At 40.5% G+C, this 14002-nt stretch overlaps 1 protein-coding gene and 2 long non-coding RNA genes across 11 annotated transcripts in view; all 3 read left to right on the plus strand.

The window, feature by feature from the left end:
• The window catches only part of lrba (LPS-responsive vesicle trafficking, beach and anchor containing), a 139011-nt gene extending 136776 nt beyond the window's left edge, over positions 1-2235 (plus strand). For 4 of the 8 annotated variants that reach the window (XM_058091545.2, XM_058091548.2, XM_058091547.2 and 1 more), the window contains 2 exons: positions 812-963; positions 1378-2234. In XM_058091545.2, coding sequence (XP_057947528.2) covers positions 812-963; positions 1378-1468 — 243 coding nt within the window. In that variant the 3' untranslated portion in view covers positions 1469-2234. Of the gene's footprint in view, positions 1-811; positions 964-1377 lie in introns of all 8 variants that reach the window. The other 4 variants (XM_058091546.2, XM_058091549.2, XM_058091550.2 and 1 more) reach the window with 3 other exon arrangements.
• A 3850-nt stretch (positions 2236-6085) lies between these two features.
• Positions 6086-8743, plus strand: LOC144899848 (uncharacterized). The gene is made up of 4 exons (XR_013628183.1): positions 6086-7009; positions 7105-7246; positions 7405-7501; positions 7848-8743. It is a non-coding gene; the product is annotated as an uncharacterized LOC144899848 (long non-coding RNA).
• Positions 8744-9809: 1066 nt separating this feature from the next.
• Positions 9810-10917, plus strand: LOC144899805 (uncharacterized). 2 transcript variants are annotated; one of them, XR_013628101.1, is made up of 3 exons: positions 9810-9947; positions 10173-10419; positions 10849-10917. It is a non-coding gene; the product is annotated as an uncharacterized LOC144899805 (long non-coding RNA). The 2 variants fall into 2 exon arrangements; XR_013628102.1 differs by having other exon boundaries at positions 9830-9940.
• Positions 10918-14002: the final 3085 nt, after the last annotated feature.

Below are 14002 nucleotides of genomic sequence, written 5' to 3' on the forward strand. Positions count from 1 at the left end.
TTCATGAAGTTCAGAAACCCTCTTGAATTCAACAAAGAAGTCATGGCATAACAGGAAGAGGACATACTGTAACGTGTCTTTGCCAACAATCGAAGATACTATGTTCATTCATCATTAATTTGCATTTATAGAGAAACCTGTTGTTTGGGGGGGGGGGCATGTGCTGGTTTGATTTATGTTTACAGCCCTGTGGGAGGTAATCGAGCTAGCTTTTTTCATTGTATTTTTTCTTCCATCTGATATCTGATCCACCCTGACCTCTTTAATTTGTGTTGTAGCTTGGAGACTGGTAAAAGTGGGATTTTTGCAAACTGTAAAAACATGTTTTGTGTTAACATTTTTGAGAGTCACTCGCTGTTGACAAGATAGATGGGCGACAGAACTGACTGCTTCCACAGAGACGCATCATCATTGCACAACAACGATGCCCACACATGACGTCCACATACAAACAGAGCGAATGGACATTCTAACAGTCAGTCATGACCGGGTGGCGGCAGAACTCTTCATTTCAGAAATTCGGCACAAAAAGAAGCCTGTGGTGATTAAAGGATAGTTCAGGTTTCATTTCTCGTCATTGAATGGCGTTTTGATTCGACACACATGTTGGCTTTTTTTTCTGCCGAGTCTTGTCGAGGCCACCTGCAAGACATAAAAGCGTCTCGTCATGCGGCTGAGTGATTTGTGATCCACAGACGAGTAAAATGTCAGCCTCGCAGCAGGAAGACATGTTTGTAGCAAGCGGGGAAGACTGACAAGACAGCCAGCTGTATATAATTGTGTTTTTTAGCAACATGCTTGTCCCTTGCAGGCGATGCTGCTGAGCCGTGATGGCCAGTATCTGCTGACGGGCGGCGATGGAGGTGTCATCTCGGTGCTGCAGGTGCACGACCTCCGGCGGATGTTCACATATCCTGGCTGCGATGCCGGCATACGCTCCATGGCCATGTCACATGACCAAAGGTAAGCACATGATAGCAGCTTATACGGATGTATAAGCTGCAAGGTTTAAGGTTTTAGAAAAAAAAATAGCGGCTTATACACCGGAAATTACGCCAACTTATGTTTTCATTTTTTTATTACTACTTTTCGCTGTGGGCCAATAAAAGACAGCCCTGGGCAGCACTTTTGACACCTCTGAGCGAGTAGGAACGCTGGCAACTTATGAGATGCATAGCTCTTTAAAATCAATCATGTTCTTGCTGTGACAATAACAGTGAGGCTGAAACACATCATGGACAAGTGTTGACCTGTGATGTTTGGGCCTTTTTGGGTCATATATCCCTTCATATCCATATGTTCTTGTTGTGTTTTAGAAGTGTGTGTGTGTGACATTGGGATGAAAAATTAATTGTGTACCTGTGTGGCTGGACACAGGTGCATCATCACAGGCATGGCGTCGGGCAGCATTGTGCTCTTCTACAACGACTTCAACAGGTGGCACCACGAGTACCAGACCAGGTACTGAGCCAGGAACAGGGACAGGTTCTGATGGTCGACGGGGCAAACTGTGGCTCAGCAATGTTGAACTTCCTCCTGGCACCGCTTTGGAATCCACACCGACGAACGTACACACAGAAGAAGTTATTTTTTGAAGGGCAGAAGAAAAGCCACAGATCTTTTCTATAAGACCATGAAGAAAGCTTTCTATCTTTTGGGGCTATTTGTGCTTTAAAATTCTATTTTTAGCTGTAAGAGTCTATTTTCCACTTGATGATCCAAATGTTTGTGTAGAAGGCTGAATGTTTGATCGGCGTTTCATAATATAGTCATGTGGCTAGAAAGGCTTAATGTGTTTTCAAAAAAAAAATTTTAAAACTTTGTTCCTTATCTTCTAAGTTCCTGCACCACCTACACTTAGCTTTCTTTTTTTTTCTTTTGTTGGGAACAGTCTAAAATGCGTCCTCTCCTTCAGCAGCTGCTGACAACCAAGATCAGGAAGGACTTCCTGAAGTTGTATGTCACAGGATCACACTGTCTTCTCTAATTGGGGAAAAAGTTCCTTTGACCTTTTATGAAGTTAGCGTCTGCAGCCAACAGATAAATGGACAATGTTTGCTTTTTTTCCCAGATTAAATGGAATTTTCTAATGTGATGTGACTGTTGACTTGCTATTTCACAAGTACGAAACTCAGACATAATACATAGGCACGTTTATGATACACATGACAATTGTCAGTAAAAATGAAATCATGAATGATTGAAATCACTGTAATTAAAACAGTACCATGTACAGGTATCGCTGTGGGGAGATCCAGAGTTAGAGGGTAGGTATCTCAAGAACGGTAAGTCCTATCAATATGAAACCAAGCTCTACCCCGGAGAAGGGTTAGGGTTAGGGTTAGGGCAGGGGTCGGCAACTCAGTCTGCTCTCAGCAGTCTCCAGCAGAGTAAGACAAAGTACCTATTAGCCATGATTTCACCTTTAAAAAAACAGTATATGATAGCTCAGCACAATGGTCTCAGTCACGGTGTCATGAAAAAAACCCATCAAATAACACAATAGATTTAAAACAGACTAGGCTAGTTGTGTGGAAGAATAACTAACTTAAAACAAGTAATTTAACAGCTACTTATTTAATAGACAGTACCCCAAAGCACGCTGGGATAGGAAGAGGAGAAGTAACTGCTGATTATGATGTGGGCAAGGCAGGATGTCAATTAAGGGGCTCAATTCTTTAATTTCTTCTCCTTAATAAATTAGCTTTTATGTAACTCTTGGCTATGTTATCTGCATTATGTGTTATTTGTGTGCTCTCAACATATACCTGTTCGTTAAAACTACAGTATACTTTAAAAAGACGTTTGTGTATTTTCGAGGTGGCCACAGGAGGACGATAGAGGCTGATATCTATGTATGTCTCTCGCAGGCCACCGTACTAATCCGCCAGTAAGCGGTGACGTCACGTGAATTACAAATACATCAAATAAAAAGTAATTTTTATAGCACCTTACGAATTGTGCCCAAGGTACTTCAGAGGAGTATAAAGAATGCTTCCTTTAGTTATAGTGTGTCAAATTGTTGCGAAACATGACGTCACATCCACTTGTAACTTGTTTGCACTTCCTGGTTTCGTCTGGAACATGTGGCAGGCGATTGCAATTACGCTGTGTCAATCTGTTGTCATCCAAGCTAAAGTATCACAGAGGCAATGCCGTAAGTTCTTTATAAGATGTTTATTTAATGTTGGAAATGTTAAAAACGCAGAATTATCGCTGCTGTGTTAAAAGAACTGGCGATTTGTATGTTAAAGCTTATATTTCATATTCGCCCTCTGCTGGACATTCATCGAACTACTGTATGTAAAACTAATGGAAGTGATTGTTGAAAGTGTTTATTGACAATGCATGAGAATATATTAATTTTGTCTTGCTTTATTTTTTCAATTTTCGCCGGCATGTCTGTGAAGTAGTCTTGAAGTAAATGGTTCGTCTTGCAACAGCATTGTCTTCATTGGCTCCAGGTTAACTTGGTGTTGAGTCGTTCCAACACGCTGCTCGAGAAGACTAGAGTTGCCATACAAGCAATGCTACAAGGTCAGTATAAAAGTTTTAATTCATGTAGAACCACGAATAGTGGCGTTTTGCTTAAACAATAGGACAATCTACATTATATAAACGATGTCGAAGTTGACGAGCCGAAGCCGAGCTCGCCATTTTGTGGACAGAATTGGCGCGCATTATGGGGAGTCCCTAAAACAATGAGGAAGGACAGCGAATGACGAATGAAAGTGGGTCAATATAATGACTGCTCCCAACAGGAGGGCGAAGGACAGACGGTGTCATTCGCTGTCTTTCACGGATTGAGGAATGAGAATGAATGGTAACTGACTTCTATGTATATATGTACAAGTGTACATTCAAGCCTTTCAGTCGCCATACTTATGAATTAGGTCAAGGAATGACACGGTTTGCGGCCTTTGTTCTTTGTAAATGTGTGTCATTCTATATCAAAAATCTGTCATTCCCCATACTTAGATTAGATTAAGGAATGACACTGAACGCAGGCTTTGTTTTTAGTACATGTGTCATTCCAGATTACAAGTGTGTCATTCCACATATTTCTAGGTGGGAAGCAGGATAACGATCTTGTGTTTCACTGTGATTCAGGAATGAGAGAGAATTGTATCTCTGTAAATTTGTATTATTCCGTATTAAAAATGTGCCGATCACCATAGTTGTCATTTAGATCAAGGAATGATACTGGATGAGTGCTTTGTTCTGTTTAAACGTGTTTCATTCCGTATCAGAAGTGTGTCATTCGCCATCCTTGTGGGTGGCATGCAGGAATGACACCGTCTGTCCTTTGCCCTCCTGTCATTCGTCATTCGCTGTCCTTCCTCATTCGTTTTAGGGACTCCCGTTTGAAGTCACGTTGAAGCACTAATAGTGGCGTTTCGCTCCGACAATATACAGTATATAAACGATGTCGAAGTTGACGAGCTGAAGCCGAGGCCGTCATTTTGTGGACATAATTGGCGCGCAGCATGCTCGAAATAACGGAAGCAATTGTTTCAACCGGTTTTGCAATCCATAACATAATGTGAACGACTTGGGCCCAGATTGACACCGACTTATTAAAAGTATATTTCGCTACCCTCGTCATAGTCAATGACAACTGAAGCTAAAAGTGGTTTATTTGAAAATATTTCGTTTGACGTGAAAATCCCTTGATGTCCTGGTTACGTCGTGTGCATGCCGTGTTAAGTTTGTGTCGGAACCTGTTGCCATCAGAGGCGAGGCATCTGTTCGGTGAGTATAAGCCGCTGATTTGATCTTTGAACATCATTGTGACAACAGAAGAGAAAACACACTCATAACCCTTCTCCCCTATTTGGTCTATTTTAATGGCGACTAAAAAACTTACTTCTGAACACCGCATCATTACAATAAGTATTCAATGCAGGAATTGATTTTATAAAACTGAGTATTTCATTACAGCAACGGAATAGCAGCTAATCTTACAACTTCTGTTACAGATGAAAAGCCGCTTGTCGCTTAACAGCCCGTGGGATCCCTCTGCATCCATCTCAACATGAGCTCCAAATCGTCATGTGATGCCATAGGTTCTCCAGTGGACAGTTTCACCTATTGCACGCACAAGACGGCATTTTCTGGAGCTTCAACCTTTTGCGTCCCTCAGCAGTCGGTCGGCCCCCGGGGAAGGACTCATGTAATCGTGTTGGCAGACCATCAACAACACGGCATCGGCGTTCTTACAGGTAGGAAGACTTGTTCAAGTAAATGACGTGATGGCCTTCATACATGTAGCACAATAACACAGGATAAATGAATAGATGACAAAAGATATGCAATTCATACACGAGTGCCATGACTAATGGTTTGGCTGTAAAGGTTGCTCTGGCTGTTACAGTACAATGTTAGCCGGCCACATGGAGGTCATTATAATTGGCCTACATGTTTTCCCAGCTCTGACAACTACTCTCTTCTTAATCACCACTTGTACTCTTTGTAATTGCTCAAGGCTAAACCAACTGTAACACTTGTCTATATGAGTGGAGCATCTGTTGACAACAATGGAAGTATTATTTTGCAATAATCTAGTCATGTTAGTTCTTACAAATAATGTCACACTTTGTATAAGGAATGTTTTCCAGTATTTCCGGGTTACAATCAGTTGCAGTAATTTTAAGTGACCCCTAGATGGTGGAAATTCCCAAGTATAGTTGCAGTAATTTTAAGCGCCCACCAGATGGCTGAATTTCAGTTTAAGTTGCAGTAAGTTAAAGTGACCACCAGATGACGGAATTTCACAGTTTAAGTTGCAGTAAGTTAAAGTGGCCACCAGATGGCGGAATTTCACAGTTTAAGTTGCAGTAAGTTAAAGTGACCACCAGATGGCGGAATTTCACAGTTTAAGTTGCACTGCTTTTAGGTGACCACTAGATGGCGTAATTTCCCAAGGTAAATTTCAGTAATTTTAGGGTTAGGGGGTTAGGGTTAGAGCTAGGGTTAGGGCTAGGGCTAGGGCTAGGGCTAGGGTTAGGGCTAGGGCTAGGGTTAGGGGGCTAGGGTTAGGGCTAGGGTTAGGGCTAGGGCTAGGGTTAGGGCTAGGGTTAGGGTTAGGGTTAGGGTTAGGGTTACCTTGCATTATAAGGATGCTGACTTTGGAGAGGAATATTTTTCTCTTACCTCAACAAGTGACACCAAGGACAAGGATACCATTAAGGTGGTTCACATTGTTGAACCTCCTACAGTTACTCTGACCTTTACTGATGGGTACTGACAGTTCCTTTGAAAGTGCATCAGTAGCCTCGCTCCCTAATTCTGAGACCTCTGTCCATCCTGCTAGCAGCAGCTGTTCCTCTGGATCGCAGGACACACTGATCACACTTTCATCACCTGAACAGGTTACTCACCGTACACAGTGTTGGCCCACTACATTTCCTGTACCTAATTTTGCTTACGACACAGAGCTTGTGCTGGCCTCAGGAAATGAAGTTTTCAAGAAGGATGGAATTCAGCTCAACTTTGCCACAATCCTTTGCCTCCAGACATCCTTGAGAAGCTGGCTGAAAGCATCTTACCCCACTAGTGCGCAGTTTAACCATGTTGCTGAGGCACTGATTCAGAAGCATCCTTGCCTTAAAGAACCAGGGTCATATAATGGATGCTACGCATGGCAACAAAGACTAAAACATAAAATGGCCAGCTATAGATCTAAATGGAGAGGGCTAGGATGCCCTGAGCTTGATGTGAACTCTCTCAGAAAGAAGCGAGCATAGAGCATGAGAAAGCCCCTGCAAAGAATATCCAAAAAAAAAGCCAAGAAGGGCAGGCAGAGGTGAACTATTTACCTCCTCACCCACAAGGAGAAACAGAAGGAACTTTGGAGCTCCTTGATGAAGTAAAGAAGAGGAACAACTGCCAGGTCATCAGTGAGAAAATGGCAAAGACTTTCTCCATTCGCAGGCAGGAAGTTGCACCACAAGCACCACAAATCTGTGACATAAGAGACCGATGGCCGGCTCTTTTCGATGCAACTCAGGTTAATATTGTTTTATAAAATGGTTTGCAGTATGTGCTATGTCAGTCAATTTACTACATGAACAAATTGCACCTTTTTATTTGTATTTTATACAGATAAATGAAGAATTCAGAAGGATCACCACTGGTTGCCTTGAGAGAACATTCATGGCAAAACTGGACCAGTATACCCCAAAAATAATGGCACTGGTGTCCTCAAGAGGAGGAGATTCAGCACATAAAGAACATGCTGCTAGAGGTATAAATAAATGTAACAAGGTTCATTTCAAATAGAAAAAAAAATCACTTTATTTTTAGGAGGTGTTGATGGGTTAGTTAAATAAATATTTCAATCAATAAATCATAAATTCATCTTTTTAAAGATTGTTTCATTTTCTTGTATTATTTTATTTACAGGACCAGTCGGTAGAAAGTAGGAGAGAAGCTGCAATCCGTAGCCTAATCGTGTACCTGAGAGAACAGGAGGAGGATCTCTTTAAAGAACAGCTGCTAAGTAATCCAACACTTCAACTTCAAGGATTTAACCTGGGCAGTATTTAGGGGTGGCAGACTGAATGACTGGGTGCAACTGAATGATAGGAACCAAAATCAGGACCATCAGTGATATATTCAGGAAGTTTTGTGAAAAGTGAAAGTTTTCTACGTTTTATCAGAACTTTATGGGCAGCGTTTGTTTGTCAAAAGTATGTCATTAAAAATGTTTGTTTTGCTACTAAACAGCCATCCCCAAAGCCCACGTTAAATCCTGAAGTTAACCCAAGTGCAGATTCACTGTACATTATTCTTGTTTTTACATAAGACAAAAAACACTGATGTTGACTCTGATCTACTTATGCCAGAATGGTGATGAAGTGATGAAGATTGTTGTGAGCAGAGGGGCATCTGAACCAGCCAACGCAACAGCGGTGATTGAGGGAGCAGAAGTCCTGGATGGCCTGACTGTCCCAAGAGCATGTGCCTTGCTCATGGGACTAATGTATGCACTCAACCTGAGTTACCCAAAAGAGTTACCTGAAAAGCACTTTTGAGGTATTTCAAAAGATATTCCTTGAGCTGGATGCTCTGAGAGCAAGTCCCAAGGTAATGTCTCTAAAAGCTAAACTGCTGCACTGAAAATTAGGCTGCATTCTAATTTCACTGTTATGTTTAATGCAGTTTAATACAAGTCATTTCTTTGAAGGATCATTTTGAAGACTAGTTTGTCATTTTTTTTTTTTACTTTTGAGCTGTTAGCTGTCAATATTTAGACCTACATACATACGTACACATTTGATATATTCTGTGTTCTTTTTTGGAAGAAGTATGACTGCTATGTAAAATGTTTCAATATTCTTCAGGAAGAAATATGTATAATATGTAATATTTGATTTCATGTCTTCATTTGGAGCTCCTCCATGTTTATTTGATGGTAAACAGTTGGACAAGTTGGCCATTATATGCAGTGGTGGAGTGAGTACACGACTTCAGTACTTGAGTAAGAGTACAAATCCTCCTTGTCAAATTTACTCCACTACAAGTAAAAGTAGCTCTGTCAAAATGTTACTCGAGTAAGAGTATGAAATCAATTTTCTACTCGAGTAAAGTACAAATCCTTAAAATCTGTACTCAAGTAAATTTACTCCGTTACTTTCCACCACTGATTATATGTAATAAACAAGTTTGACCATTAAACTGACTGAACTGTATTTATGTTCATAAAATTAATGTTATTGATAAAAAAAACAATTGAGAAAACAATTTGAAATATTTGTGATGAGGAATGAAAAACAAATGAGCTGGAATAGCTTAAATTAATTATATTGACAACTTCATTGAACTTTAACCATTTTATTAAAATTGAGTTGGTTCACCTGAATTGAACTTGAACCATTTTATTAAAATGAAGTTGGTTCACCTTAATTAACTGTTTGCAGGATAAAGTAAATCATGTCGGTTGTCCTTAAATAACTTAGTTTCTAACATTAAAAGACTTGTTGGATTTACTGAAAGGTTTTAGTTGGAATTTCTTAAAAAGATTGACGCAAATTGTTACCTTCATTGAATTAAGCTGAGCCACTATATATTTTTTTAGAGTGTATAGAACAGAAATATAAAGTGCTTGTTGAATTGCACGTTGCTCTCCTGCCTAAGAATAAAAGATAAATGATGACAGAATTACAGACTTATGACATACTACAATAATGAATTAGCAGTTATAATTTGTGGCTACCCAACTATGTAAAAATGCAACATTATAACATACAATAGATAATAACACACAACAAATCAGCAGCAGTGGACAAGTTAAAAATGATCACAATCAGTGGCAACGGGTTTGATTTTCCAAAGTTGAAGATGCTTGGAAAATGAAGCAATAGTGGGTAGATCAGGCACTTGGTGTGGAGTTCCAAGAATTTGTCGCTCCGTAGGAAAAAGTTGCTTGACCAAAGGTCCTTCTCCTTAAAAGAACAGTGGGTTAGCACAGCAAATCAGAGACCTTTTCTCCAAAAATAACAGGTGGACGAGAGCTTGGATGACTCTGACCTATCTCGCTTATGGGCGGTACAAAGTCAAAGTCTTCTTTTGGAAGCCTCAGTCCTCCTGTGGGCGTCTCTTTCCCGAGTGAATGGTCTTATATGGTAGAAGCACATGCATGCAGAAGCCAACTTTTAACATACACTTGCATACTTGCACTTAAGTGCGTTCACACTGTGTACAAGCAGAACAGAGACACCTAGTGCCAAAAACGCAGAACTACAGCACACAGACTTCCCACAATGCCATTTTTCTTAAAGGGCCATGACGCACTTTCCGGAAACGATGGTCGCAACATTCAGATGAAGCACGGACGGCCGGAAGCCCCGCCCGGCACGCTATAGAGCGGTTTCAAATAAAAGAGGGACGGCCTGAGGGCAACCTGCTTCTTACGCACTTTGAAGAAAACTGAGCAAGTGTGAGTAGTAAGTACGCAAACTCTCTGTACTCTTTGTACACGCTATTAAAACATTATAATTGTTAAATGGCTTTAAGTGACCTTTAAACGGCATACATTGAGCTAGCTTAAGTAGCACACGGCCTTCAACTTCAGAGGCTCATATTCAAAAAACTAAAGCAGACAGCAGGCTGAATTCTATATAGTTTGAAAGCATATTGACTGCGCTTTCCCTCCTTTTTTTGTTTTACAGAACTCCCTTCTATGGCAGGAGGCTGGTCCACCGGTCACACCTGTAATTGATTGCAGCAGCTACTAACAGTGAACATGGCCACCTTGTGCCATGCCATTCTGCGCATGCGTCAGAGGATCGTTTGAGCTCAGACTTCCCAAGGCGAAGTTCGAGGGCGCCATGTTTTCACGGGAAGACGATGGAAGACGACGGAAGACGACGTGGACAGTCGTTTAACAAGGAAATTCATCGATGTGGAGCCATATGGGTAGGTCATATGCTTATCTGACTTGTTTTCTGTCACCTTTCCTGTTCCTGTTCAAGGTTTACGTCAGTGTCATAATGTGACATACGCGACGTTAGCATTAGCTTACCTTTAGCCTGCCAGCCAGCTAGCTAGCTAGCTAGCTAGCTCGCTATCAACTGCGAGCTGTTTTCGGTTGCAGAACAGGAGATTTTTATGTTTATTAAATGTGTAAGGATTCGTCCCTTTTATATATGTTATGTGATTATTTTGGCAGCAACAGTGTCCTCTAAGCCATGGGAACCGCGTGTAGCGCAAACATTTGTTGAAGTATGCTAGCGACCTGAGTCTTGTGGATACCGTCGGGGAGCGGGAGTTTTTGTTTGTGACAAGTATTCCATGGAAGTGAATTTTGGAACTTTAATTTCACCTATACACATACACGATCTCTAGACACCTGGGGTGAAGGACGCGCCACAGAGAGGCCGCCGCCGGGGTCAAGGTGGCCAACCCCTACAGAAGGTAACATTACAATATGTATATGGTTATTTGAATCTGGAAATGGCAGTTTAGCCTTTTAAGTTTTATTGATTTAAAGAGTTGGATAATGGAGTTCCTCAACGATATCCCGTTGTGAGGAAAAAGAGTTTTGTTTAGGTTAGGTTTCAAGACACAGATGAAAAATGTGTATTAACCCATAGATGCATAAGTGGGTCAAAAATGACCCAGTCAGGTTGTTTTCTTGAAATATCTTCATAATGAATTTTTTTTATCATTTCATATTCCAGTTATTCCGAAAAAAAAACATGTTTTTAATATAATACCATTCAAATTTTTAACTTACCTTTTATACATTTCAAGAAATATGGACTCTTATGGAAGAGTGTAGGGTCCAGTCACTCATGCATCTTAGGGTTAAGAACTAAGTTGATTTTGAGTGTTTTGTTTAAAAAAAAAAAACAAAAAAAAACCCAACAAATATTGTCAAGCAGCTTTGTCGTTTGGACTACTAACCATTGTGATGATTTTAGATTTTGTAGTTGCCATAATTGAAATGATTTCTCCATCCATTTAACAGAATGCTGAAGGATGTTGACGCTCAAGAATTTGGTCCCAACAGCTTAGACAAGGTAAGATTACAGTACAGCTGTTGAATGACACCAACATGGTTTAGTTATTCATTCATTTTCTATGTCTCTTATCCTCACTAGGGTGGGGGTATGCTGGAGCCTGATTTGGGGCGAGAGGCGGGGTACACCCTGGACCGGTGGCCAGCCAATCCCAGGGCACATACAGTACATCCGGAAAGTATTCACAGCGCTTCACTTTTTCCACATTTTGTCAAGTTACAGCCTCATTCCCAATTGTATTAATTTAATCTCTTACCTCAAAATACTCCATTATGACAATGTGAAAAAGTTTTTTTTTTTACTTTTTTGAATTTATTAAAAATAGAAAACAAAAAAATCACATTTACATAAGTATTCACAGCCTTTGCCATGAAGCTCAAAATTGAGCTCAGGTGCATCTTTTTTCCACTGATCATCCTTGAGATAATAACTGTCTATATAAGGTCCCACAGTTGACTGTGCATGTCAGAGCACAAACGCCAAGCATGAAGTCAAAAGAACTGTCTGTAGACCTGCGAGACAGGATTGTCTTGAGGCACAAATCTGGGGAAGGATACAGAAACATTTCTGCTGCTTTGAAGGTCCCAATGAGCACAGTGGCCTCCATCCCTACAGTGAAGCATGGTGGTGGCAGCATCATGCTGTGGGGATGTTTTTCAGCAGCAGGAACTGGCAGACTAGTCAGGATAGAAGGAAAAATGAATGCAACAATATATAGAGATATCCTGGATGAAAATATTGCTGCATTCATTTTTCCTTCTATCCTGACTAGTCGAATAATGGGGGCCACTGTGCTCATTGGGACCTTCAAAGCAGCAGAAATGTTTCTGTATCCTTCCCCAGATTTGTGCCTCAAGACAATCCTGTCTCGCAGGTCTACAGACAGTTCTTTTGACTTCATGCTTGGCGTTTGTGCTCTGACATGCACAGTCAACTGTGGGACATTATATAGACAGTTATTGTATATCCAAATCATGTCCAGTCAACTGAATTTACTGCAGGTGGACTCCAATTGAGTGTATAGTAGACACCAAACGTCCAGAAGGAGGCGACTGGCACACTAGTGTGGGAAGTCCATACCTGCATGAGGAAAGTGGAAGTCAAAAAATAATCATTCTAATAATACGATTCCCAATTAAGGGAATAAATCCCAGGTCTTTGGTTTAGTTATGAAATGTTGAATTAATTTCACAGGTGCCTCAACCTGTGGCTGTGTTGTGTTTTTGTGCACCGTCATCTGGAAGTAAATACAGCTTTAGTACAAATGCAGTGAAGCTGTTCTGGTTTGAAATAATGTTTTGTAGAAGATGTGTTAAGATCATTTCATTCAAAGAAGGCCATCTTAAAAAAATACTACACAATCATATTAGAAAAGTGGTGTAGGTGGTAGCTTAAATCATGTAAATATTACTTATAATTTGCTCCAAATGAAGTCAGGGAAAACTAGTTAAACAATCCTGAAAAGCGAGTACATTTATATGGATTTTGAAGTAGATTCAAAGGTAGTTTGGGGTCAAATTTACTAGCAAAGAGTACCTTTTTCATTCAAAAAAAGTAAATTTGACCAGAGTATTTCCCAAGGAAAAGTTGCTTGGGAATTGTGCGTGCAAATTGTTACCTAGCTTTTCTCAAGTAAATGGCACTCAAATTTTTTTTCAGTGTACTGCCCAGTGGACCGCGACCTCCTCCAGCTGTTTTTGGGAGTTCTTTTGTCTCTGGACTGCTCCATGGTATGCCTTCTGCCCCCATCGCCTTGCTTTTCCTTTTTTGGACTGCACTAATGAATACAGATATTCTGGCTGCCACATGAATTACATGTGCAGCATTCTCCATCCATTTAACAGAATACTGAAGGATGTTGACGCTCAAGAATTTGGTCCCAACAGCTTAGACAAGGTAAGATTACAGTACAGCTGTTGAATGACACCAACATGGTTTAGTTATTCATTCATTTTCTATGTCTCTTATCCTCACTAGGGTGGGGGTATGCTGGAGCCTGATTTGGGGCGAGAGGCGGGGTACACCCTGGACCGGTGGCCAGCCAATCCCAGGGCACATACAGTACATCCGGAAAGTATTCACAGCGCTTCACTTTTTCCACATTTTGTCAAGTTACAGCCTCATTCCCAATTGTATTAATTTAATCTCTTACCTCAAAATTCTACACAAAATACTCCATCATGACAATGTGAAAAAGTTTTTTTTTTTTACTTTTTTGAATTTATTAAAAATAGAAAACAAAAAATCACATTTACATAAGTATTCACAGCCTTTGCCATGAAGCTCAAAATTGAGCTCAGGTGCATCTTTTTTACACTGATCACCCTTGAGATCTTTCTACAGCTCAATTGGAGTCTACCTGCAGTAAATTCAGTTGATTGGACATGATTTGGAAATATAATAACTGTCTATATAAGGTCCCACAGTTGACTGTGCATGTCAGAGCACAAACGCCAAGCATGAAGTCAAAAGAACTG

This window comes from Doryrhamphus excisus, linkage group LG9 (assembly GCF_037039965.1).
Source record: "Doryrhamphus excisus strain RoL-2023G ecotype Guam linkage group LG9, RoL_Dexc_Guam_v1.1, whole genome shotgun sequence".
Lineage (NCBI taxonomy): Eukaryota > Metazoa > Chordata > Actinopteri > Syngnathiformes > Syngnathidae > Doryrhamphus > Doryrhamphus excisus.